The sequence below is a fragment of the Urtica dioica genome, chromosome 3 (genome assembly GCF_054948205.1).
Source record: "Urtica dioica subsp. dioica isolate 48M chromosome 3, U.dioica_male_clone48M_v1_H2, whole genome shotgun sequence".
In the NCBI taxonomy this organism is placed as follows: domain Eukaryota; kingdom Viridiplantae; phylum Streptophyta; class Magnoliopsida; order Rosales; family Urticaceae; genus Urtica; species Urtica dioica.
Window position 1 is genome coordinate 6,677,694 of NC_142758.1, and position 27,719 is coordinate 6,705,412.

The 27,719-nt window shown below is 37.3% G+C and overlaps 2 protein-coding genes across 3 annotated transcripts; both read right to left on the reverse strand.

Annotated features, from left to right (window-relative positions):
- Positions 1-9,144: 9,144 nt before the first annotated feature.
- LOC149402257 (coniferyl alcohol acyltransferase-like) lies at positions 9,145-17,315 on the reverse strand. Its single transcript, XM_089609721.1, has 2 exons — positions 16,687-17,315; positions 9,145-10,278 (listed from the first exon to the last, which is right to left on the reverse strand). Exons 1-2 carry the CDS (start codon positions 17,224-17,226, stop codon positions 9,304-9,306), a joined length of 1,515 nt encoding a protein of 504 aa, XP_089465847.1. The 5' UTR covers positions 17,227-17,315; the 3' UTR covers positions 9,145-9,303.
- A 1,352-nt stretch (positions 17,316-18,667) lies between these two features.
- On the reverse strand, positions 18,668-25,476 carry LOC149402258 (ubiquinone biosynthesis protein (Protein of unknown function, DUF547)). Of its 2 annotated transcripts, none has more exons than XM_089609596.1 (13): positions 25,342-25,476; positions 23,757-23,887; positions 23,575-23,656; positions 23,239-23,328; positions 22,840-22,953; positions 22,010-22,195; positions 21,584-21,715; positions 20,819-21,327; positions 20,506-20,605; positions 20,327-20,386; positions 19,631-19,723; positions 19,418-19,537; positions 18,668-19,172 (listed from the first exon to the last, which is right to left on the reverse strand). In XM_089609596.1, the coding sequence occupies exons 2-13, from the start codon at positions 23,792-23,794 to the stop codon at positions 18,852-18,854; spliced, it is 1,845 nt and encodes a 614-aa protein (XP_089465722.1). In that variant the 5' UTR covers positions 23,795-23,887; positions 25,342-25,476; the 3' UTR covers positions 18,668-18,851. The 2 variants fall into 2 exon arrangements, with proteins under 2 accessions (XP_089465722.1, XP_089465724.1); XM_089609598.1 differs by lacking the exon at positions 25,342-25,476 and adding an exon at positions 24,293-24,425.
- Positions 25,477-27,719: the final 2,243 nt, after the last annotated feature.

The window sequence follows — 27,719 nt, forward strand, 5'->3', positions numbered from 1 at the left end:
CTCAAGGTCGACGGCTCATCAACAAGACAAGGGGCAGGCATTGGGATACACCTGGTATCGCCACACGGGGAAGAGATCGAGCAATCCTTCCGACTGGACTTTTCCGCCTCAAACAACGAAGCAGAATACGAAGTGCTAATCGCAGGATTACGCTTGGCCAAAGCCATAGGAGCAAAATCCGTCTCCGCATTCTGTGATTCACAACTCGTTGCAAACCAGTTTAGCGGAGAGTTCGAAACGAGACATGAACGCATGGAGGCGTACGTTCAAGTGGTAAAAGAAATGACAAACCAATTCGATAAGTTTGAATTGACTGGCATCCCTAGAGGGGAAACACAACCGCTGACGCCTTAGCCGCGCTAGCTTCAACATCAGACCCAGGGCTAAGCCGCGTTATACCGATCGAAGTAATAAAACAACCTTCTATCATTACCAACAATACAAACATAATGGTAATAATAGAAGAGGGGGACTGGAGAGAGGATATAATCAAGTATATCTCCGAAGGACACGTCCCGACAGACAAACAACTGCGCCGAAAACTAATCAGTCAAAGTGCAAGATTTTCTCTCATCAATGTGGCACTTTTCAAAAGAAGCGTCACAGGAATCTACTTACGATGCATAGGAAAAGATTAATCAAAGCGTATACTCTCCAAAATCTATGAAGGAGAATGCGGAAATCACGTAGCTGGAAGGGCTTTGGCCATGAAAATAAAAAAATCAAGGATATTTTTGGCCAACCATGATCACAGACTGTGAGCAACACTCACGGAAATGCGAACGTTGCCAAAAACACATCCCGAATATCAAAAAACTAGGAGAAAATCTATCCTCAATCTCCGCTCCATACCCATTCCTAAAATGGTCTATGGATATCGTAGGTCCCCTGCCCAATGCACTAGGAGGACTCAAATTCCTCTTGATCACAACGGATTACTTTTCAAAATGGATCGAAGAAGAAGCATTCGTCTCGACATTAAGAACTTCATTTGGAAGAACATAATTTGCTGACATGGCACCCCACAAGAGATAGTCACATATAATGGATCCCAGTTCATATCAAAGGACCGATACCCGCAAGGAAATGGACATGCAGAAGCCACCAACAAAACCATCGTCAATAACTTGAAGAAAAAACTCGCCGCCAAAAAGGGACTTGGGCCGATGAACTCCCAGGAGTATTATGGGCCTACCGTTCAAGTCCGCGAAGATCCACCGGCGATACCTCATACTCCTTGGTTCACGGGGTCGAAGCGGTATTACCAATCGAGCACGAAGTAAGCAATACGCACCACCTATGCAGGTGAAAACGAAGAAAAAATAACAAAATGCTATGCGACTCCCTCGACCTAATCGACGAAAGGAGAGACCAAGCATTGATACGCATGGAACAATACCGGCAATCCATCGCTCGATACTATAACAAAGGTGTCAATTCTCGAGGATTCGAAATCGGAGAACTCGTACTAAGGAAAGTGTACCAGAACAGAGCCGAAGAAAATGCCGAAAAATTAGGAGCAAACTGGGAAGGGCCATACCGAGTCACGAAAATCTCACGCCCAGGTGTCTACAAGATCAAGACGCCAGAAGGAATCCCCGTACTAAAACATTGGAACGTGATGAACCTTTAGAAATATTACTGTTAAAGGTAACCACAATAATTGAACTACGACATGGCTTGATCCCACACATGGGTAAGTACGCAGCCTTGTACCAAGGTTCAGCCCTCACCTCATATAAGTGAAATAAACTTGCACCAAGCAAGTTCGATTCGACCAATTTGCCAAACATGGTAGATTCAACTTACACTAGTGAATGGAATTACCCAAGCTTTGTTCGAACATGGTGTACGATAAACCACTTCAGACCCGACTCATGGATAAGGAAGGGTTTGGAGCCTCGGTTCGAAAGCTTAATAAAGTATAGACGTCGTTTAAAAGCACGCCGTGTACGCAATCCCGACATATCAGGGGTTTGACTTATGATGACCAAATACATCATACGAATAATTTGCAAAGAATAGCGCGTTGGTCGATACATACGCTCATTTGAACACATAAATAACGAAATATTTGCCAAGGGTAAATAGTTACGAATGAAGTAATTATTAAACCTAAAGCACACGATTCAAATAAAGTAAAAACATAAGCATTATCAAATGATTGTATGTTCCAAAACAAAAGTGATAAAAACCAAATCTTGTTCAACACAAGTCCCCAAAATAAGGGGCCCAAATAAAGAAAATAAATAAAGCCCAACACACGGGCAACTTAACAAAACAAAAGGCATAAACTGAGATAACCGAATCTCGACCCAACCGAAGGCGAGCTCATGCAGAGGGCTTGGACTCCCCGGCATTCGCCGTCTCGTCATCCTCGCTGGTCTGCTCTAGCACGACCTCCGAGATTCCCAGCATCGACCCGAACTGGTCAGGAACCTTACCTCCCTCAGTCATGACCACATCTGGAGGAGATCACTCTGAGTAGGGAGTAAACACGAGCTCTTCGACCCCGGAAAGAGCAAGCAGAGGGACGGCGTCCAGTTTGGCCTGGAACTTCACCAAGTCTTCCTCGGCCTCCTTCAGGTCAGAAAGAGTGTCTTCGATCTCCTAGTCGATGACCTCCTAGACGATGCTTGATGCCGCCTTGGCCTGGTCTAAATGGCGCTGGACGAGCGCCCTCTTCTTCCCGGCCGCGACGAACTGGCAGTAAGTAGTCAGTGTGCCCCTATACTTCAGGGCGGCCGCTTTCCTACCGGACCTGATGCCATCGTCCTTGGCAGACTTCCATGCCCTATGAAGGGAGAAGTTGTTTGCCCGTGATTTCTCCAGCTTGGCCTTGGTCCTCTCCAGCTCGGCGGCCACCTTCTTGTGGCAGCTCTCCATGAGGTCGAACTCCCTCTTCAACTCGGCGCGGGATTTCTCGGACGCATCGAGCTGACTCTTCAACTCATTTTGGCGACGGCGATGCTCGTTCGCCTCGGCCACCAAGTGGTCCATCTGCCCCAGAGACCCCCAGCACTTCTCCAGCTCGGCCTCCGAGGCCTTCAGCTTGGCCTTTGCCTCTTGGGCCATGACAAGGCTCATTTCCACGAGAACCTCGTAACCGAGGAAGCCCTTGTTTAGCTGGACAAGATACTGTAAAAATGAGTTAAGGTTAAAATGAAAAAAAAAAGACGACAATGTGCAGAGCACTAAGCTTCGAAAAACTTACCCGAGCGCTAGCCCCGCTGACGGTCTGGAACAAGTTCGCCCTGTGGAGCTTGGTGACAGTGGGGAGCTGGTGTCTGGGAAGTTGAACTGACGGAACAAGTAGGCCGCCTCCGTAAGATCCTCGCAGATCAGACGGTCATCATTCCAGTTGAACCCCAGCTTGTCGGGGCCCCTTGCCCAAAAACGGGTTGGTGAGATGGGGGATGCGATTGAGGAGAGCAACGGGATGAGCTCACCACGCCCTTCCCTTTGTCCTCCGGGAGACCTTTCTTCGGGTCAGCCCCCGATTGGGAGGAAGAATAACCTCCCTTCCTCTTACCCGCCGTGGCCGGAACCACGGGACGATTGGTCTGCTCGGTCGAGGTCTTTGGAACCTCGACAGTCGGCGAATCCACCTCCACCACCATCACTGTGGGAGGAGCGACGATCGTCAGCTCCTGGAACCCAGCGGTCGAAGTCGCTCCCGACATAGTGGCAGACTCCTTCTCGGTCGACCTAGGGGCGACCTCAGCATCGTTACCCTTCTTGGCATCTCGATCAGCTTTCTTCGTCGCCTTAGCGGCCCTCTACTGGGCAACGTAGTCGACACCCTGGTCAGTCATCTCGTCACTGTTTGAAATGTCGTCAATATAAAAATAAGAGAGAGAATTATGAAAGAATTAGAAGTTAGGTAAGAATGTTCAGCTCGACAAGGCGAACTCACATGAGCGTGGGACAGACCAAAGTCTGGCTTTGACGAATCGGGCTTCCGTAAATCCCTTCCAAGACACTTCACCGCCTCGCAGGTTGCTCAACTTTTGTTCGAAGGCCTCGGATGTCGGATAGACGAACTTTCCTGAAAAAGAATAGAATTCACGATTAGCTCAAATCTCGATCTTTGATCGACGAATAAAACCCCCTATTAAAAACAGTACCACAGTCCATCTTCCATGAAATGAACAGACAAGATTTGACCAGCTCGACGGTCTGGTCGCTGATCTCAAAATAAAAATATTTGGATCCCCAATTTTTGTCCTTGCCAGGGAGGTCGGTTATAACTCCCTGGCGAGGTCGGTTCGCACGGTAGAAACACATGGGATGGTGTTTCGAATTTCTATTCGCGACAAGAGACGGCTGATGTCGTTGCTGATTAAGGGGACCACGGTCTGGGCGAATTGAATACCCAGACGGTCACAAAAATCAATCAGGATGCTCGGAACTGGGAAGCGAAGTCTACACTCCTCGAAGAACACCTGGTATGCGTAAACATAACCAGGAATTATTCGATCGGCGGACTGGCCTCCCAGTTGGAGCCTCAATCCCGAAGGAAAATTATATTTATGCCCTATCTCGATGAGATCGTCGGCCGTCAAAATCAACGGCGACGAGAGCTCATTTGACAAATCCTCCATCTTCGTGTCGAAACTCGACATTTTTTGTTCACCAAGCACGAAATAAAATGAAACGACTCGAAGAAAAGAAAAAAAAGAGCTTGGAACTTTGAAATAAGGAAGAAAGAACAGGGAAAACCTAATTCAGAGAAAGAAGAAGAAATAAATCGCGAGTTTTATGAACCGGCAAATGAACGGGAGTTTTGATGAAATGAAAGTGTTTAAACCCATATTTAAACGTCAAATCGATGGTTGCGATTCCCAAGTAAGTGGGAATCGCAACAGACCGATGTTCGGATTCCCGGGGCAAGGACATAACGACGTGTGTCAAATGTGTTGTCAATGGTGCCCACAAGAAGAGTTGTAGTCTTTATTTTGTACATTTGATGAAATAAAGTCTCACGAAGACTCTTGCTTGTAATTGCATATTCATTGAATAAAAAGTTGAAACGTTCATTCATTCTTCTTTGTCTGTTTGATGCTTTATGATAAAACATTAGTCTTTAGTCCATAAACAAACTTAACAACTTACGAAGAGACAAATGTAGATTTGCTTGAACAAACTCTTCGTAGTTTGCTTAAAACGATATATTCGCAATCTAAGGGTCAAAGGACTATTGACCTCAGTACGATTGTTAGGAGAATCTATGATGTCTGGTTATGGGGCATTGAGAGTTCGAGACTGTATAGTTCTTCTAGGTATCTTCCGAAGGTACAGAATTGACCAGTGCACTTCTAGAGATAAAATAAGAACAAACCATTTAACCTCTTATGTCTCGAAGTCACTAGGTACGAATTGCATCGTGCTTACCTTAATCCTGAAATGAGACATGCTATTTTATAGCTTATGTATTCTCATTTAAGAAAGTCAGAGTTCGGACTCACTATGTGATTCCGAACAGGACCTATTGGTGAAGTACTAAGTTATGAAGATGTCTTGAGTAACTTTGTGAAGTTCTCATAGATATGGAATTCATGTACAAGATTGCTGAAATGCAGTGTATATCACCTCATGCTTTGTTCCTTGGAATGTGAATAAATGAACTGGCAATTGTCCAAATTGAGTCTTGACTTTATTGGATTAAGCAATTCGACTTGCTAGCTCATCGTCAATACATTGTTTCTAACTTATTCCCAAGCGACAAAGGAGTTGAGGAAATAACAGCTAGAAGGGTAAAATGGTAATTTTGTAAATCCCGACTAGCTGATGATATTCATGAAGGGTAAATATAGATAATATTCAGTGGATCCACTCATCATAATTTGGTTGAATTCTTGAGTAGAAAATAAATTCATTTGAACTGAGAGATTTTCAGTGTCAACTCTTTAGTGGAGTAAGTTGACATTAAGCTAAACTTGGAAAAGGTTTGTGAACTTTTGAGTCCAAGTATTTAGCTCAAGCTTTGTTCATTTGGATCCATGAGGTCACTGTCACAAATCATATCGAGTAGGAATAGTTAAACTAGAAGCTAAGTCAAAACAAGAACGAGACAAGTTTTACGAAAATTGTCAAAAGGGTAATTTTGTCTTTTTGGACATAGCATGAAATGAATGTCAATAAATTTTTTTGACATGATCATATGATGAAATTAGATCACTCGGCCATAATGTGTTCATTGGGCCTTGTGGATTAATTTCATTTCATAAGAGTTTTATTGAAAATTCTTAATGGTTTTTTCTTATGTTGTCATGAAAGTCTTACACGCCCAAACCCAAGAGTAGAGAGACCAATTTTGTGCATTAATGTATCAAGATACTTGCCAAAAGAAAAAAGAGAAAACAAATTTCCTATATTGGGTAAGGGAGAATTCGGCCAAACAAGTCAAGGCAAGGCAAGGGAACAAAAGAGGAAACAAATCCAAGCCTTCTAGAAGGCTCCCTTGGCCGTGTGACTCATGAAGGAATAAAGCAATATTTGCTCATGAATATGTGATATTCTATAGAAGAGCAAACTACCTTATTGAAGGTAAAGGCTCTCCTATAAATAGGGGCCTCATTCTTCACATTTCATTCACCCCAAAGTTTTAGAAATTGAGAGCTTCTCTCTCTAGAATATTGGCCGAATTCCTCTCTCTCTCTCTCTGTCTACTTATTTTTCGTTTTTGTTTTGGCACCTAGGTCCACATTTGACCTAGCGTTTTTAGCTCTTCGACTTTGAGACTTGTTCTCGAGTCGTCGTGTTTAAAAAGTGCCCGCACACTAATTCCTTTCTTTCTCGAGTGATTCTTGTGATAAAAACCATCGTGGTTGCTCGTGCTGCCGAGGAAATAAGAGAGACGTGCTGCGAGGGGAGACGAACGTTTTCAACCTTCCGAAAGCTCATCAACGTTCAAGCTTCTAAAAAGGTTAGTAAATTTATTATGCTCATAATAGTTTTTATTTACGTGTACTTGCTCTTTGTCTAGGTTAGTAAAATCGTTTTACTTGTTAAAAGAAAATTTTTAAAATTCCGCCGCTTACTCGAAGCGTTAAACTTTTTCTTAAACCCTAGATCAATTCCAACAAAATGCACGTATCACGAGGCAACCAAAATAGGGATACTTGAGTATCTCGTTGAGATTCAATCTAAGCAGGAAAAATCGGGTTCGATTTAGTATATTATATATTATATTGCCATATATCATAAAAGATACTAGGGGACTGATTGTGGGAGCTGAGATCGTCTCCCCATGATCCAAGACGAACTGGACCGGATAGGGTCCAGAATGAGCTCGGCCCAAGGCGAGGGAAAGCAGCCCACAAATATAGGCGAACACCAACTAGGCCCGAGTAAGCGGAGCGGCCAAAATCAAAAGCCCAAAGTCCAAAGAATCATCCCGCTCAAAGAAGTTTCAAATTCCACTCATCCAAGGGAAACGGTCAAAAAGCCTTAAGGAACGAGACGAGCTCTGGAATCGACGAAGCAAAGATCGACCTAGACCGTACACGTGGAGCGAGCTCGGCGAAGAAAGGAGGACGAAGGCGGGCTATAAAGAGATTCTTCAGCTTCATGAATTGGATACATTTTTCTCTCTCGAATTCCCTCTGAATTACTTCATATCTTATTCTCTTCGGATGTTTGAAAATATCCAGTTCGATAAGGCCATTGTTTTGCTTTCGTCCGTTTCCAATTAAATAAAGAAATAAAATTTCTTTTGCATTTTTTTTTACTTTTTCGATTTATTCATAGTGTTTTGATCTCTATTATAATGGAATTCTGAGACCTTTTCCCTTAAATAAACATGCGAATTTCATATTACTCCTATATTCTCGTATTGATTGTTTGGATCGAGAAATCAGTTCAACAAACGCCCCAATGCTTGGTCAGCTTCAATCTCAGCACACGTGATATGTCGGGATGGGCATGTCGTAGACTTATTTCCTGGCGAGCGTGGCACCTGGTGGTGCGCGTGTCGCGTATTGGGTTCTGTGTGCTATTTCAGGACTCGCTTCCTGTGCCCGGATGCGACGTCTCTCGGCGCGCAAGCCACTTTTTTGTTTTTGGGTTGCGTAGACCGCCTCAAATACTCAGACTCCTGGAATAGTGTTTGTAGAATTACACCGTTTTTAACAAAACAAATAGTCTACCAGCCCGTCAGTCGCGCATGTCTAGGAACCCTAAGTATTTTGATAAAGCGTCGAGAACTGCTAAGGGGGTAGCACTCGGCTTTTATAGCAGTCATACAAGTCTGGAAGTCAAACTAAGGTTTCCTTACCCATAAACGCGTGAAGATCATCAAGAAAAGCCTTCAGCGATACGACCTGGCAAAACAAGAAACTTGCCAGAAATACAGTCTGGGCACAAAGAGATAGATGTCTCTACTTATCCTGAAGCATGGTGACCGACATCTTCCCTTAACAACTTGCAGTAAAAATAAGTCAACACATAACGTAACAACAGCAAATTTTCCCCTTTTATTTTCGTGAATTTCATATAAACACGACTTTTTCGAGTAGTAACGACAAGTCGCGTTCAAAATTTTGGAAAAAAAATTATTTTAGACGCGATCTGTACTATGGATTTTCACGAAACGAGGTCAGAGATTGTAGCAGTTTTACACAAGAGGTGGTTGTCGATGGTCAGAGATTGAAGCAAGTAAAACGAGGAACTCATTGGCGTTTAAGCGGTGATGATCAATATGATCCGAGTGTCAAATCAACTATTGTGTTATTCCGGATTTCCAAGTAATAATCAGAAGATGAAGTAAAATAACCCATCCGTTCTCTGTATAGACAAAGTGTTTTTTTTTTTTTTTTTTTTTTTTTTTTTTTTTTTTTTTTGCTTCAAAGTTATACACCTAGTTCGCCAAGCGAGCGACAGTATCAAAAGTGCCACATCCTATTACACACAAGTGGCGTGGCGTATTTATACGTATCAGCTGCGTCCCTTTTGAAAAAGCGAGACTAAAAATACTAAGAATTGCATGAATTATCACTGAAGCATAAGCCTTCTTTAGTCGTGAAAGTGTGTACTATCTGTTGTAGTAAGTGAAGCCATGCTAAAATCACATTCGTTAGTAATTTAGTTTTACATGCTAACATCAAACTCGACTATTGATTACATTATCACTTACCGGTTCAATACTTCAAAATAGAATGACCTTTCTATACTGTTAAGATAATAGCTGTAGCGGGGAAATTCATACATTAACCAAATTTTAAGTACTATTACACATGCAAGTCATGCTTGCGTTCCATACCTATAGTAGACACTACACCACCAGTGTTGTTGCTACATGTTCTAGCATTTAAGACAATCAAAAGAGAATGGCGTGAAGACATGACCAGCCATGCGCTCAATCGCCTCAATCTGCTCCTCCAGCAAAACCATGTACACAACCCAGTCCCCGTTCCCGGCGGGGCTGGGCATTGGCATGACGTACCCAGCAGGGCTAGGCATTGGTACGGCAGATTCCGCGTCGTCGTCACCGGCCCCGGGGAAATGGTAAGATCCGAACACCGGCCTCCCCCACCCAAAATCAACTTCCAGCACGGGGAACCGTAGCCCCGAAGAGACCACGAACGCCGCCCCGTCCTCCTTGCCACCCCGGCAGTATATCCTGGCCAGCCCCGGGACGGGCCGGTGGGCCTCGACCCAGTCCACCAGCCCGAGGAAGTGATCCCTTGTCGCGGCCGGGGCAAGGAACCTCTTCACCGCCCCGGCCACCCAACTGAGCGGCTTCCCCGCTAGCTCACCCGCCGCCACCTCCCCGAAAGGAATCGACAACACGTTCCCGAAATAAGACACCATCGACTCTACGGGACCGAGCCGAGACCGCCCGTCCACAATGATCCCCATTCTGCACACCCTCTCCGGGCACTCCTCCCCCGCGGCCACAAGCTTCCACAAGAAGGCGCAGAAGGACTCGAGCTTGGTGTGGTTGGTCGGACCGCCGGAGAGGGTTTGGAGTTGCGCGAGTTGCTCTTCCTTGACGTAATAGATGCGGCTCAAGGGGCGGTCGTGGGGGGCGGGAGGGGGCGGCGGGAGGGCGGTGATGGGGACGTAAGCTGCCTCGATGGAAGGGGGGACTGTCCCGGGGTGGCGGGGGTTGAGGAGGGAGCGCCGGAACGAGGGCTTGAAGAGAGGAGGATTGGGGTGATTCGGGTGCGCGCTGGTGGCCCAGGAGACTAAGAACATGTTGGCCGAATACGCGTCCGCCACACGGTGGTCGAACGTGCACGACACCACCAAGCCACCGCATTTTAGCTCTGTTACCTGAATTTTCTTGTCATATATTAAAAAAGTCGAAAGCTAAGCTAAGTTTGTGTAAACTCTTAAACGTAAGTAAAAGAACTGCAAATTAAAAATAAAATAACTTCACAAACATAACATGTAAGACCAGACGTTTTTGCTTTTTAAAATATTTTTCAACACATATATGCATATATGTGTTGAAAAAATATTTTAAAAAGCAAAAACGTCTGGTCTTACATGTTATATATATATATATATATATATATATATATATATATATATATATATATATATATATATATATAATAACTATTGGTTGGATGTATAGAGATTTCTACGATACGTACTTGTCTAAATTAATTGGGTGTAACCCAACCTCGCAATCCTTAACCAAATATGTGGGTTCGGTTTACGAATACTTAAGGTTTAATGTATTTGATAGGTTATTTGCCTTTTATGTGTAGACATTATGGACTTTTATCCTGGCTATGGGTATGTCAAAACTCCATAGATTAACATAATAATTTTCTATAAATACGATGAAATGTGTCTCACAGAAAACAACTGGTCCTTTTTTTATATCCATCGTCAGTGTACAACTACAGAGAAACAAAGACGCTCTCCAAAGTATACGTGGTTATATATCTACGTGGCTATCAATAGATTAACTTATAATTTTCTATAAATACGATGGAATTCGTCTCACAAAAAAAAACTGGTCCTTTTTTATATCTCATCGTCAATGTATAACTACAGAGAAACAAAGACGCTTACGTGGTTATATATCTACAAGACCAATCGTCATAGAGTATATGATTTGTTTTTAATCTTTGAATCTCTACTAAAGTGACATCTCTTATGTATTTTACTTATTTAAAATATACAAGTATATATACTAGTAATGTTTTTCATCGGTCCAAAACAATGTTTAACTTAGTTGAATGTCTATCTACGCTAACAAATCCGTGATGTATAATTGCTTTTATATGAATAGTGAATCTTCTTTAAGGAAGATTTATTATTTGGTGTGTTCGTTGTGTTAGTGTTTGAATTAGAAGTTAGTATTTTTATTTAACTTAGAAGTTAATATTTTTATTCAACTGACATGATATTGATATTGATATTGATATATATTGATATTGATGGAGTACTCAGATGAGATTTACTTTATTCGACCCGCCTCTTTAACTTGACCTACTATGTGGATGAATCCAGTGACGAAGATGCTTAAGCAGACCAAGATGAAGAATTTGGAGAAGTTTGATATAATTTTCTATATTTTCGTATTGCTAAGTTGACCACCTAGACATTTATATGCCATATTTGTCTTTTTGTGACAAAAATGAGGAAATATTTTGTGATTGTTCAATATATATTTCTTGCCTTTGTAATTGCCGGTTAAATAATCATTTTTACTGGGGGAAAATCGTGGCAAAAATACTCAGTGTTTAGACAAAACACTACTTATATAATCATTCTTTTTTTTTCTTGAGAAAAAATACTCAAAGTTTCAAATTTAGTTACACGTAAATACTTTACCGTTAAAATTTTTGTTTGAATTTTAACGGTCCGAGTAATAACGGACTCATTATAACGTAACATGTATTTTTACCAAAGAAAAAAAAACTTTGAGTATTGACCAAATATTGAGTATTATTGCCACCATTTCCCATTTTACTTACCTATTGTGAACTGCTTGGTTAATTTCTTTTCGCTATTATTCTTTATGTTTTTTTTAGCTCTTGGATGCACTCTACGTAGTGCTATATGGGCCGTTTTTTCATGTTTACTTTAGTCGCGTGTTTAATCCTTCATAATTTGAACTAAAATATATTTGACTATTGTTTTTTGGATTATTGAAGATAGATCTGACTTGGTTATCCGATCTGTTTATTAACAAAAGATTTTTGTTCACTATCCTAACAAAACCTACATAGAGTTTTGATAATCGAAGAACATACATCGACTTATTACTTTGTACACCGTACTGACAGAGACTTGATCGCGGAGTGTATTTGTGTTTGACCACTCGATCTTTGGTAGAATGTGATATTTGATCTAGGCATGTATACAAATATTTAAAAAAAAAAAAATCGTATACCGGACCTAACAAGCGAATTTTATATTACCAATCTGATTTAAAACGGTTTTGGCTTTATTGGTCCAGTCTGATGTTTTATACCGATCTAAAATAGTCTAATCTGGTTTTTAATACTTTTTTCATATATGTAAGAGATTTTAATATAATAATTTGGGTTTCAAATATTAAATAATAGAACACTTATATTAATATTTTTTTAAAAATTTTTAAACCGTCAAATCCGAACCGGACTCATGAAAACAATTTGGTTCAATACGGTTTATTTTTGGGAAAATATCATATCTATCATCTGTGTTTAATCGAAATGCTACAATTATTCCCACGGTTTTCATAAATATCACACGTCTCCCTTCATATCACTATTTATAGCATCTTTATACCCTATAAAAATGTACTGAATCAAATACAACTCTTTGCATAATTTTTAATTGACTTTCGAATACCTTTAATAAGATCTTCTATTTATTTTTTATTTTTATAAAAAATATCTCCATTTACTTTTCATTTTATTAAAAAAATATTTAAAAAAATATATCCTTCATCTTACGATGAGTTTGGATATTGGCTCAAGCGGTCCAAGAAAGCGATGACGATGACCTTGAAGTTTTGTGGGTTTGTCGAAGAAAAAAAAAATGTGTCCGACACGATTTCCCTCCATCTTCACACTAATTTTTTTTTATGTATTTCTAATCTTTGAGAATCACGAAATGGTAGGTATTCATTAATATATTTTATTTTCTTCATAAAATAAAAAATAAATATGTGATATCATTTAGGGTAAATAAGTCAAAAGTCAAATAAAATTTTAGTTTAAAGGATATATTTGATATATAAATGAGTTTCAGAGTATAACTATGATAAAATTAGTAATCTGAAGAGATAGATGCGATATTTATAAAAATTGGAGCAACATTTTGATTAAACACAGGGGATACGTATGAGATTTTCCCTTTATTTTTCTTAAACATTCTGGTCCGGTATCAATTTCTCCAAATTTTTAGTCCAATTGTTTTACACCGGACCGTCACATCATTATACTTTATTCTAAGAGGAGTTTGGATTGCAATTAATATTCGGAAGATAAACAAGACGGTATTGTGAGTTTAAGTCTTTATACCTTTATTAATTGTAATGAATATTTTTTTTTACCACCGGACAGCGGACGCATACTCTCTCAAATTAGAGTCTTTATCACTAAAGTCAGGAATGCTTTCCTAGTTTTTTTTTTTTTTTTTTTTTTTTTGGCTGATCTGCAAATATTTTTTCTATTTGATTACGTTAGCTTATTCATTTTTCTCTATCACCCATCAATAATCTTATTGATTACGTTAACATTTGAACTATGGGTATATGATTTTACCACCTACTCATGCAGAATTTCGAGATTATACAATTGTTTTGCACAGTCGTTATTTCAAATCAAGAAAGAAAAAATCATATAATAAAGGAACTCATGTTAAGCTTTTACGGAGTAATATAATGACCGAATCATATAATACAAACTTGGAAATTCGGAAAGACTATAAATTCCTAGAAAGGAAGTGGTCAATAATACAGAAATTTCATCACGTCGTAATTTTCGTAATATATCCCACTTAGAAATATCATCACGCCATCAGATTCGTAAGAGAAAATAAGTATTTTGTGAGGCTAAAATTTTCAGAGACCCTGTGAGAATGAAAATGTCGTGATAAGTTTTGGAATAGTTGTGTTAAATATAGAAATTCTAAAAATAGTCATTATTTCAAAGTTTCCGGCGACCTGTTCATATTTGACAATTTTGACGACTTTTATTTATTTAAAGTTTTATTATATAAAAATGTTTTCATTACTCCTAATTTTTTATATTTTGAGATATTTGAATAATCAAAATATAAAGTAAACTTGTAAGAATTGAAAGCAATTAATTGTCAAAATGTAGATAATATAAATAAATGTAAGCATCAAAATGTAAACATTTCAAAAATATAAAAATGAATATTCGAAGAATTAAAAGTAATAAGTTTTCTAATAATTTTTTTTAAGTAAAGGATTTCATAATTTAAAGTAATCAGTTATGAAATCAAACATTTGAATAAGTGAAGAAAAAAGTAATTGAAAGTTTGTGTCCGCGAATTGTAACAAGAAAAAAACAAAGACGATTTCCATAACTTTCGATAAGGGACTTATTTATATGACAAACTCACCCACATGGGGAACTATCTCATGCAAGTGATCCTCGAGGTACACTTGTATGTCTAGTCGATAATATTTACATGTAATAAGGGTCTTGTACGTGTCGTGTTAACTATTCTGACAGTTGTGAATATCATGTATTAATTGGTGCAGAAATAAACATCCATCACATAATTTTGTGAACATTGATCTATGAGTTGCATAGTATGCAATTTAAAACGATAAGAAAACCATAAAAGTAGAAAAACTGTTTTACTTGTTAAAGCGGATACCGAATAAACCTTGGCATGAATCTTCATGACGACCAGTCGCCAAGGCGGGGGTTATTCGAGCCGTGCCTTCGGATCAAGGCCGGCCCAAAGTACTACGGGACCTTAGGCAAAAATAAAATTTGAGGCCTTTATTTTAAAAGCATATAAAAAAAAGTGGATCTTATACATAATAATTTTTATTTTTGAGGCCTTTTTTAAAAAAATTAAGAGCTTTTTTAGATTAATTTTTTCACTAAAAATTTGAGGCCTTAGGCCATGGCCTAAATGGCCAAAGGGTAAGGCCGGCCATGCTTCGGATGTACTAAAGGTTTGTTTGATATGAAAAATGTATTTCCAAACACATGTGATATATATTCGACGTCAATGATTTTTGGCCGAAGGGGAAAATAAGAAAGATGGCATTAGCTAGCTCGTATTTAATTAATGTGACCTAGGTATCCTATTCCACCGTGATAGCTTTCGCCAATTGAACAAGTTGAAAAATTGAAAAAGAAGCAAGAGGGCCAATATGATGTTCCATTTGAACCTCATAAGCAAATACTATAGAAATCGAATATGTTAGGTATATAGCTATTCATTATAAGTATCAAGCATCTATTTTTTTAATTAGAAACGTACCAATAATCATCTAATTAAGAATTTTTTTTTTTTTTTTTTTTGCTATTTAAAAGAATTTATGGATAAAAGTCGATAAAATTTACCCTTAGAGATATTTTGTTTTATTAAAAACGTGCACTTAAGGGTTTTTTAAATCATAAATACGAAACGGAAGATTTTGTTATTAAGATACAGGGTTGTATTAATTAGATTTTCATTTTTCATTATATTTTAATTGAGGTTTTTATGATACGTAACGTCTTCTTTCTCTCTCTCTCTCTCTCTCTCTCTCTCTCTCTCTCTCTCTCTCTCTCTCTCTCTCTCTCTCTCTCTCTCTCTCTCTCTCTCTCTCTCATTCAATTATTCAATATTGTATTTTAGACTGTATGCTTCATTGACCGAGATAAGATGATTTATTTTTCATAATAATAATCAAGATGGCGTACGTGATTACTAGAGAAATAGTTGGGTCGAGCGTGAAATATTGAACGCAATGTTGTCTTAGGGTACTTGTTTGTATTTATTCTTAAAAACCAGGAAGTCAGAGTTAACCCAAAAAAGCTTGTAGTTTTTTTCAAGTGTAAACGTAATTTGTATGAAGCAATAACTGTCACTTTTAGAATCGGCGGGTGTTACACCTCTAATTTTGTTACACTTTAGTAATCACATCCATTCATTAACTCCTTTATGCTAAACTGAACAAAATAGTCATTTGAAACTTATTGATTAGCAAAATAGTCAAAGTTTCAACTTTTCAGCAAAATAGTCAAATTTACGTTTTCAAAAAAAATTACTGCAAAGATTAAATTTTTTGACGATTATTATTATAAGCAATTTATCAATTTCAAAACATTTAATTTTGTGGTAAAAAAAAAATTGAAATCAAATTGCTGCACATTTTGACTATTTCACTAAATTAAGACAAACTTTGGCTAGTTTGCAAATTTATAACTTTAAATTGACTATTTAGCTATATTACCAAAAAAAAAACGTAATAACTATTTAAAAATAAAAAACGACTTTATTTGACCTGTCCGTCCCGACTCCAAATAGAATTACCAATTACTTGAGAGAATGAGTCGCTGTATATAATATATGTGCATGTTTTCTATGTATAATCAATCCAATACTAGGACATATAGTTCTTCAGACCCTGATGTTTTTATTGTTTTTTAGATGGATATTGTTTTTTAATAAATGAAATTTCCTGCTTGAACTTTTAGAGTAACAAATGAAAGATCAGGTCTGTGATTCTATTCCATACATATAGTCAGGTATATATACCTGAACAGCGAGAACGCCGCGAATCTTGCGCGGCACGAGCTTGGTGTCGAGAGAGTGGCTGGGATTGGAGAGATCGAGATGGGCGAGGGAGACATCGGCGGAGGCCTCGGTGAAGAGGACGCCGCGGTTGTTGCAGCGAAGCTCTGGCTCGCCCTCCGAGTTGAGGACGAGCTCGCCGGCGAAGGGGTAGTAGTGCACTAGGGCCTGGGCGAGGGACTTCTTCAGGACGGGAACGGGCGAGGCTGGGCCGGCGGAGGAGTAGCAGAAGAAGACCCCGACGTCGATCGGAGGGAGGAGGAGGTCGAGGTTCGAGAGGGGAAGCCAGTGGTCTTGGAGCGGGACCTCTGGGGCCACCGTCTCGCTCTTCTTCACACTCACTTTGAAATTATTGAATCCACTTTTTGTGATCACCATTTTTTGGAAAAGGGGACTAGTAGGACTATATGGCGAGGAAAGGAGATGTATATATAGGCACGGCACGTGGTGGGGGTGTTTTTTGCTTATGGGAAAACGACGTATATGGTCATTTGATGTGTGCATCCATTTATCTTAACTTAGATTCGCCTCGATATTATTGGTTGTTGTGCTATTTATGGTCGAGTGTAAATTGACACGGATTTACATGAGGCCTATTACCCCTCTCAAAATTTATAAATTAGTCTCATTTGATATTTGTTTTTTCAAATTTACCCCTCTTAATTTGTTTTTTTCAAATTTGCTCCTCTTGATTAGCTTTTCTAACTCTGTCCACATTTATATTGTAGGTTATTCGAAATGCCATGATTAGATTTTATTTGATTTAACACAATTGATCTATGATTGGACCTACCGGATTGAAGAAATGGACGAAACTCTGATAATCCATTATTGGAACGCAGAATACCCGTGGTAATACTACCAGTAATAACTAATAAATTTGGAGAATTTGTAAACATTGCATAGTTTTTATTTAAATTTCAATAAGCCCCTCGAGCCAAAGTCTCATTTAATTATTATCTACTTTAAGTTTTTGCTTCATCGAATACAAACTATTTTCTAAACACAAAAACTTGGGAGGCTAGTTACATGGTACGCTACACACGTGGCAAGATTCGACAAGCAAACGTTGAAAACCTGCCCTAACAAAAATAAAACGATAAGTGCATCAACAAAATCCTTGACAAACAACATGCTCGCCAAAGACGATACGATCAGTCAAGCATCAAAATCTCAGCCCGAAAATGCAGTACGCTTGCCATGCTTCATTGGCCAATACTCAGGTTTGTTTCGGCATCAAAATTGATAAAGACCTTCCAACATTAATCCAACATCAACGTCAACAATGTCCTCCTCGAGGGTGAAGCCATGTAGTTGACCGATGACATCTTCCATTTAAGGGCTGGGAAAGGAAAGGGAAAGAAACGGTAAACACAAGAAGTTTTTAGCTATATAACCATTTGACTTATAAGGTTTTGTATAATAACCAACCTTTTGTTAATTTTCTGTAAATAACCACCTCAATTTATTTACGACACTCAAAAATACCAAAAAAAAAACCCAAAATAAGCGGAAATGTTTGTGAGTATTTTTGTCTTTTTTAGTGTCGTAAATAAGTTGAGATGGCTATTTACAAAAAAATTGCAAATGGTTGACTATCTAACAATTCTTAGACTTTTGGTAACTTATTTGATTATATAACCATTTGGTTTATAACGTTTTGCATAATAACCAAATTTTTGTTAATTTTCTGTAAATAATACGAAAAGTAGAATATGAATAATACGCTGAGTTGCCGACCATGAATGCAAGAAGCCTGTTATTGTTTTATTTTTTTTCTAAACAAAGGGACATTGTAGAAAGCTAACCTTAATTTCCAATTTAAACGAAAAACCTTGCGCATCAGCCATGACTTGGCGACTTTAGGAGAAACAATCAAGTTAACAAGCAAATTTTTTTTTTTTTTTTTTTTTTTTACAATCAACTATCAAAACAATCACACCGGGTCATGCAATCAATTTTTTGATTTCCCAACATATCATTTCAATAACTCACCACCAGATTCAAAAATTTTATTCCACATTATGTTGCAGCAACCAATTTCTAAGAACATTATGCATGAACAAAATTTACAATACCCATTGCGCGGTCTACAAGGCAAAAGACCGAAACTCTTGGAAAAATGAGGGTCAAAGGGTAGATGGATTGTCGGGCAGGAAAAGATATCGGAAGCGGGAATCAAAGGGGAGAATAGCGCAATTGCGGGAGCCGAGGAGGCTGTGTCGGCGCTGAGATATGCACTGCTCGACAAACGCGGCCTGATGTGGAGGAAGGTAATGCGATATCCACACCGCCAAGTTCGAGTCGTCCACAAAGCTTTTCGCAAAGCAGTGAAGCATTTTTGGGACAAACAGTCTCCCTTTGTTGCTGATCCCGACTGAGGCCCGGATGAAATCTCGCTGTGCCTCTTCGAGCTCTTCTTTCACGTTCGACGCCGTGTACACCCTCACCTGTGATTCCAAGTTTAGAAACCGACGAGAATCCAAATTTATTTTACAGGGGTAAACGAAAAAAGTGAAGAATAATATAAAGTGAATGGAATTTTTTTTTTTTTTCCGAGGAAAATGATGTTGAGATTTTAGTTGTGCATTCTCCCTGAATTCCCTTTGAAAAACTTCCCACAACTTTTACTCGATCCAAACAAGGAAAGATAAAGGCTTCAAGCTCCAACACAAGCGTTGTGATTAGTGATTACCGCTGGTGAAGAGTACATTCCAGAACTCAGAGCGAAACAAACTAGAGGCTCATGAGAAACTATTGCAGATTTCCGTTGCTCTTCGGTGACCTTGAGCTTGTGAAGGGCCAGAAGCAATGCCTAAAAGTTTGGAACGAAAATGTAAATCAACCGGGAAACGATATCTACAATAGAATAATAGAAGATTCGGTGCAATGTGTCTGAGATTCGTACAATCTGCGGTCTATGGAGTGGTGGTTTCATCTTCAAAATTGCGTACTCAATTGCAGCCGCGCTGAAAGATTGCCCTCCGACTGTGTAAGCTGCCTAAAGAATAGACACAAAATTATGACCGTTTTGCACATAAGTGAAAATCTTGAAGCCCATTTTTCCCTAGCCATTCTATACTTATTCTTTGTCAAAAATATTTCAACCCATTATATGAACTAACTAATCAGTCTGTCTTTGATTACAAGAACTCTGAGCCTTCCTTATTGTTATAATAATGTTCGGAACAATCATACATGACAAGTTCTAGCATTATTTTTACAAAAAATTAGAAAATAGCCAACTTAAACGTTTGATATTGCTAAATAGCCATCGTTTGGTAAATATTAAGTAAATAGTCATAAATGATGACGTTGCTTAATAGGCAGTGGTTATTTACTTAATATTTACGTTTGTAAATATACAAAATTGGCTATTTACCTAATATTTACTAAACCTTGGCTATTTAGCAAATCTCAACGTTTAAGTTGGCTATTTTGCTAAATTACCCTTATTTTTATAATAAATGTTGTTTTTCCATATCAATCATGCTTATTGTTAAAAACTCAATCATAAGTTATGAAAATACAAGCTTGTAATAGTTCGGCAATTTCAAGAGAGAGTAATGCTGCTCCAAAAGGGAGTTTTACAGAAATTTCTTGCCTTTTGCATCAACGAAAAAAGCTTCAAGTCACTTCTGGGGACCCCGTACGCCAAATATGCCTGTCTCCGTAACAGAATACATATTAAATCTACAAACATTCACTTTCTAATCTGCATTATCATCAGCAATACTCGGTATTAAAAGAAAAACTTGCAAGTTGAAAGAGATAGAAAATTACATGCATTATCAACGCATTGTACAAGTTAATCCAGAAAGCGAGCCCTTCATTGCTCTTCAGGTGGACAGGATTTACCTTCGCGAGTTGCTCAACGAGCACTCTGTTCTCCAAGAAAAAACCAGAAGAAAAAAAAAATCAGTACTAATTAAGTGATTCAAAAAAACTGAAGTTGAAAGTTTCAGTAATATTTATTTCATACTAACTTTACAAAAATTTGAAAGCCTAGGTTCTACAACGAGAATGAATTTATTTCAAACTCTAATCCTGTAAACATATAATCAAAGCTCACATACAGAAAGAGGCGAGACTTTACCTAAATTTCCTCAATGCCCCGGCAGCATATTCTAGTTGGTTTTTCCCGACAGACATCCACGAAACTTCTGTTGCTAGGCCATAGTTTCCTGTATCGGCCCAGCTTAATTTCCCGCGAACCCGATACGGATCGCATATATTCTCAGACGCCAAGATTTCAGAATTGCTTCGCACATCGACCTGTGGGCTGTTGACCCAAGATGAGATGACGGAACGTTCAGATGACCACCACGACGACGATGACGAAGACAGGTGTCCTCGCGGGGAAAGCGGAGAGCTGTTCTCTTGACCGCCGTCTGACTTGGGTCCCACGGCAGAATCTGCCAAAGAAATGAATATGTTCTTCATACATCTAACCATCTCTTCCGAAAGTTGGTTAGGATTGTCCCACAAGCCCTTCATTGGAACCCCTCTCGGAAGTTTCCGGAACTCGGTGGCTCGACAAGCTTCGGAATCTGGCCTTACAGGTATGTTCGTGCTGTTGCAGCATGCGACTGATTTCTCTCCGCTCTGTCAAAATATTGAAATATAATCCCATGTCAATAATGCTCACTAGTTATTAGTTTGCCTCGGAATATAACGAAACCTCCGTTCTACAAAAAGTTCACCTCAGACTCCTCGTATCCTAGTCATCGGTTATGATTGGAATGCTTAAATTTTTATTGTTTTTTGAAAGTGAATTCATCCTTACAGTAGTTGTTTCTTTACCGGGATATTGATTTACAAAAAGACCTGTACTAAACATGTAACAAGGAAACAAACAGACCTCCAGTGCTGACGTAATACATGATGATTCACCTCGATGTTCTAATTCTTGATCTTTTGAATCTAGGCATGAGGCATCTTCGGCATATTTTCCAGGTGTAGAAATCTTAGAACACCTTGGAGAAGACAAAATCTGCAATGAAAAAAAAAAACCCCCCTCATAAGCGTTAAGAATAGAAGATGTATATCTCCCCTGTGTATGTGCACTTCAGCCATAACTCTTTTGTCACCGTACTATAGAAAACATAGTGGTCAAAAGGGGAAAAAATTACTGTTTTTTTATCCTTCGTATTTCTTTGATTTGTAGCATATACTTTTTGTAATTGCGGGTAAATATGGAAGTGCAATAACAATGTTGAGGTTTATCTATCCTAAAATTATGTTTCACGATGTTGACCATTCAAGATAGTCACAGATAGGGTAGTACAGAATAATTCATCGCGCCCGCGCAACGAGGAGACATCAACGGAGGAGATGGATTCCTTAGACGATATTCTGCGAGCCTCCGTTCATTTCTCTCTTGACTTAGTTTGAAATGCAAAGATACCATCTCTTGTTCAAGTCTTGAAACTGTGGCCTCTAGTGTTGCTATGTTGGATAAGAGTTCTTGCGCCTACAAATAATCATGCCAAATAAAACAAAATACGTGAGCTCTTCATTATACTTGAATTGAAGGGAATTAAGAAATAGTTTTAAGCATGAGCATGACAATTAGCCCTTTTTTGAGATTGTCAATGGGTAATTAGAAAACGGTCAAAAGTAAAAAAAAAAAAAAAAAAACAAAAACAAAAACAAAAAAAAAAACAAAACAAAACAAAACAAAACAAAACAAAAAACAAAAAACAAAAATTATAAAAAATTATAAAAAAAATTTAAAAATAAAAAGCCAATTCATGCTTTGCTTCTTATAAGCAACAAATAGAAAAAGGGTCATCCATGCCATTAACCAATTTCATTTTCTACTTATGCTATACCAGTATACCACTTAACTTCATTTAACGAATTACGCATGACATAACCTTTACTATCTTTTTTGTATACAACAGTTTAAAAATAGTAAAAACTATGAAATTATTTAGAGTGGCAAAATAAAGTTAAATATAAAAAAATTAAAATATATATGTATATTTTCTGATATTCTTAGAAAATTCACTTCACAAATAAATAACCCAACAGCAAAGGTTCGAAAGACAAAGCGAGATCTGAATGGATGGCCACGAAGACAATGCCCTAAAAAAAAGTGCAAATGGAACGTACGCATTGAGGTACATCCGGCAGACAAGAGATTTCGGATGCTTCTTTCTCAATGGCATTTTCCAGAACAGAATGCAGTTCGATTTCTTCTTGCAGCTTCTGTTGTAAATTTTGGACCTGTGTGCAACAAATTACCATCGGTCAACAAATATTGTGGCCACTGTTCCTCTACTAGGCTGATGAGCTTTGAAAAGCCACGAAAAATGCACTGTCATCTCATTTTTACATAGATACGAGAATAAAATATATGCTTTATTACATTGATTTTTTTTCGTCATTTTACGTTTTGATCAAACTTCTTACAGATGAGACAATTGTTACTCCGAATTTGCTCTTTCAGGAGAATTGAAGCTGATATAATATTTTCCTAGAATTACTAGAGAAAATGCCAAGAAAACTTACATCCTGCTCGAGCTGAAACCGGTATGGGAAAGAAACGTTTCTTCTAAAGTAAGATCCGAGCTTCGCAGAAGTGCCTTTTCCAAGACTCACCTGAGACAAAAAAAAAAAAAAAAAAAAAAAATTCACCAACTTCACCTTGAATAAAAATACCCAATGCAGACAAAACAAGCAATTATGTCCAAATCATCAAAGGAAGGAATCCATTTGTTTTCATTGCAATAAACACATTTCCAATTTTCCATTCCATCCTTGTGAAGACATGTCAGTCCGTATATCTTAACACAAGCACAATCATTAGAAGTGGATCACTAAAATGAGCTTTGAAATAGGACCAACCTCTGAGGGCAAGCTATCGCCGTACCGGAGTTTCGAGTTACAGACCAGACCAGAATGTGAACATTTACACAGGGAATCGCTTCTGTAAAAAAAATTATAAAAAGAAAGAAACAAAGCTAAGAGTTAAATAAATAAAAAATTAAATATAGGGCATTAACAGGACAAGAATGCCAAATCCTTACTGTCTGAGAGAGGTTTGGAGAATCGGCGAGTCACACATCTTTGATGATCATGTAATTTGGATTTTATCGCATAAATCTCTTATTATGGCTATCCAGACGCTATGACCATGTACAAACAAGCCTCATAAATCCTGCAAATCCAACTGAAGCATTAATTTTTTTTTTTTTTTTGTGAGGAAAACAATCTCAGCCTATAAACAAGAAAGACAGCATGATGTGATGTAGAGCTAGGAAGAGCACTGTGAGGCCTGTGAGGCTCATAATGAGGACAAACATATTCATGAATGCACATCTACCAGTCATTTTCAAACACAACCCTCTAATAGAATTATAAACACAAGTTTGTGACCCCGGATTGCGATTCCAAATTAATATCCAATGCACGAACCCACACCAAATAAAAATCTATATTAAATATAATATATATACACACATATATATATTTGGAATTGGGGAATATAGCATATGCATTATTAGTAACTACAACCAAACATGCATTGTAATATGCTTTCTTTTTTTCACTATTTTTTTCTTACCGATCCATCAAATTCAGAGCTGGCCCAAAAGGAGTAACAACACCATAGTTATGGTGGTATAGTGATGTTCTCCAAAAAGGAGAGAGAGAGAGAGAGAGAGAGAGAGAGAACAAGACAAGGTTTATTATTGAAAGGGTTTTTACACAAATGATGGGTGTGAAAAGAAAAGAATGAGTGCTCAAAGAAAACAAAAGAAAAATGAGTGGTCACTCATGGAAGTCAAAATCAAAAGTGTTTTTTGTATTAATTGAGACAGAATTCCCTCAAACCATTTCATCACAATTCACACGGGTTTTCTAAAAGTTAATTTTGGAGACAAAACTCAAAATTAGCGGTTGCTTTATGCCCCCCTTTTCCTTTCAAAATCCTGTTCAAGCTTATAAAAAAATTAAATAAAAATAAAAAAGGCAATAATTAACAGCAATAATACAATAATCTATGGCCAAGAAGAGGAGCCATGTGTGGAGAATTGGGTTTTTTCTTTTCAAATAGTAAACAAATAAAGAGAGAACAATTGAAAAGTTTCTAATAAATACGACATGATAAGGTAACATAACTCAAGCGTGGATGTGGTCCCAAATTTATTTCCCAAAAAGACCCCTTTCAGATTCACTCAGATCAGTACCTGAGAAACCCTGGGCCTTGTTAATTATAGATTCCTCTAAACCACGTAATGAAACCGAAACAGGAAAATAAACCCCAAATCAGCTCTAAATGAATAAGAATATACCTCTCTTTCCGTTAGCCAAAAAATTCAACAACAAAAAAGAAAAATAGAACACAGGTATTGAACAACACGAGACTCTTCAGCTCCCAAAAAGTGCAAAATATCTATATATATTATCGATATCGATATGAGCTTGTTTGTGTGTATGTATAGTAATATATAGCAAGACAAGGAATGAATAGAGTGACAATCGCTGACTTACTCTCTCAGATAAAGAGGATAGGTCAAGCAAGTGAGGGATTGATAGAGAGGTTTCAAATGACAAAGCAGACCGAAAGAAAAGTATGAGAGACTCTAGAGCTACACTAAATCTATATATTACCTGTCCTTTTGACAAACAAGAGAAAGAAGACAAGGCAGTGTCTGGGCTCTGTGTTTTACTCTCTGTTCTTGGCTTGGAGGCAAAAACACGAAGCTCGATGACTTCGGCTTTGTGTGTTTTTGAAATTTGAAACCACGAGAGAGAGAGAGAGAGAGAGAGAGAGAGAGAGAGAGAAGAAAAACTTACCTACGTCCAGAAGAAGCCGGAAAACAATGGTGTGTTTGTGTGTTGCATACATTTACATTATTAACATTGCATTATGATTTGTGTAATCTGAGTTATAAAAAAATCAATATACATTTCTTTCTTCTGTGTCCACTGTCTAGGAATGCGTGAGCCATAACTATACTCTGAGAGGAATATCAATATTAAAATTGGTGATAATTTCTTTGAAACTTTAGTCCACCCGGTTCAAAATTTTTGTTGAGAGACATACTACTTTTTTTTTAGTCCTGAGATCTCATTTTTAATAAACCAACTCACTCGACAAATCTGTACTTTTAGTTTAATCAGCGTAGATTTAAATTGTATATATGTGTATTTTACTTTTTTTTCATATCACCTAGTGGAGTCGAATATTAAATAAATAAAACTGTGAGTGATTAAAAAATGGGAAAATAACACATTTATACCCTGTGTTTTAGTGAAATGTCGAGTTTAACCTTCGGTTTTCAAAAATGTCGAGTTCATACCCTCTGTTTAACTAAAATGACGAAATTATACCCTCTGTTTAACTAAAATGACGAAATTATACCCTGAAATAGACAACAGTGTCACGAATATTCTTTTTATTGACTTTTCATTGACGTTGACTATAATATTTATATATAAACACCAATTATCTTTATTCATTCGCGCCATATATGTAATATATTTAAAAACTAAAAAATAAACAACAGTCTCTTAATTGTGAAGAACACAGAAAGAGGCAAATGGGTAAATATTGATAGTTGATAGTCATCAGAATCTAGGATTTAGAGTTACAATTCGAACACGGAATGAAGTCATTTCTTAGGAGGTATGAGTTTTATTATTTAATTTCAATTTAAGGCTATTTTTATTTCAAAATTGAGAATTTGGAAGATAGAGCACTGATTTAGATTTGATTTGGTTTTTCTTATATAAGAGTTAATATCAATGAAAGAGAGATTTGTGACGCTGTTATTCATTTCAGGGTATAATTTCGTCATTTTAGTTAAACAGATGGTATAATTTCGTCATTTTAGTTAAACAGAAGGTATGAACTCGACATTTTTGAAAACCGAGGGTTAAACTCGACATTTCACTAAAACACAGGGTATAAATGTGTTATTTTCCCTTAAAAAATTTCAACTTGAGTTTCTAAATGTGACACTTATAAGATCTTAGATATTTAAGTTGTCGTTTAATATTATTCCGAAAACTATCATCCGACTTGCATTAATAAGAATTTATGTATAATTAAAGCTTAATTCATAATTATAATTCTGATTACGCCAACTTACAATGAGAGTTATCTTAGAAAAATAAATAATTATTAGCTAGTTAATAAAATTCTAATTGAAACTAATAACCATTTGAAACTAATTCATTAATAAAAATAACTAAAATTTAAAGTTTTCATTACACTGACAAAATAATTTATCATTTTCAAAAATTTAATTACATGGTCAAAAAAATCATTGCAACATAATACTTGTACATTTTAGATATTTCACTAAATTTTAGACAATTTTGTATTAAGGATAATTAGGTCAGTAGTTCAATAGTTCACTTTTTTTAAAAAAAAATAGCAAAAATTTCACTTTATTAAGAAATAGTACATCAAGCCGAAGTAAATGAAATTAACTGTTTTAATTAATTTAATTTATTTCAGTCTAGGCGAAGTAAATTCAAGTAACTAGTGGACTATTTTTTTAACAAAATGAAATTTCGGCTAAAATTTTAAAAGAAGTTAGAGGATTAGCTAGTTGTAACAAATTCTTCGTTATGTAAATTTTTTTAATTTATATCGCGTTTGTTTATATTGAATTTATGTGTATTTTTTTTCATTAAAGGCTTAAATTGACAATTTGCGTGTCAAGATCTTGTGAGTGGTTAAAAATTTACCATCCAAAAATTACAAATGTTACACTTTAAGGTCTTGGATACTTAAATTTATCTTTAAAAAAAAAATCTGAAAACTATAATCCGACTTGCCTTTGAAGTATAATTGAACCTTTATTCATAATTATGATTTTGTTTAAGCCTACTAACAATAACAAATAGCTTAGAAAATAAATAATTAATGGCTAGTTAATTAGTATCCAACTAACATTGACTATGTAGCCAAAATATCTGTCAAAAGTGACTATTTCATTGTATGGCTCTTAAAAATATTTTTAAATTTTAATACTACT

Bases quoted from the DNA above. Each gene is read 5' to 3' on its own strand.
- LOC149402257 (XM_089609721.1), bottom strand. From the start codon at position 17,226: ATGCACACATCAAATGACCATATACGTCGTTTTCCCATAAGCAAAAAA. The intron at 10,279-16,686 runs GTATATATACCT...AAGAAAATTCAG, and splicing joins GCGGCGTTCTCGCTGTTCAG to GTAACAGAGCTAAAATGCGG.
- LOC149402258 (XM_089609596.1), bottom strand. From the start codon at position 23,794: ATGTGTGACTCGCCGATTCTCCAAACCTCTCTCAGACA. The intron at 20,606-20,818 runs GTAAAGTCTCGC...CTTGGAGAACAG, and splicing joins GGGGCATTGAGGAAATTTAG to AGTGCTCGTTGAGCAACTCG. The intron at 19,538-19,630 runs GTACGAATCTCA...CCAAACTTTTAG, and splicing joins CACTCCATAGACCGCAGATT to GCATTGCTTCTGGCCCTTCA.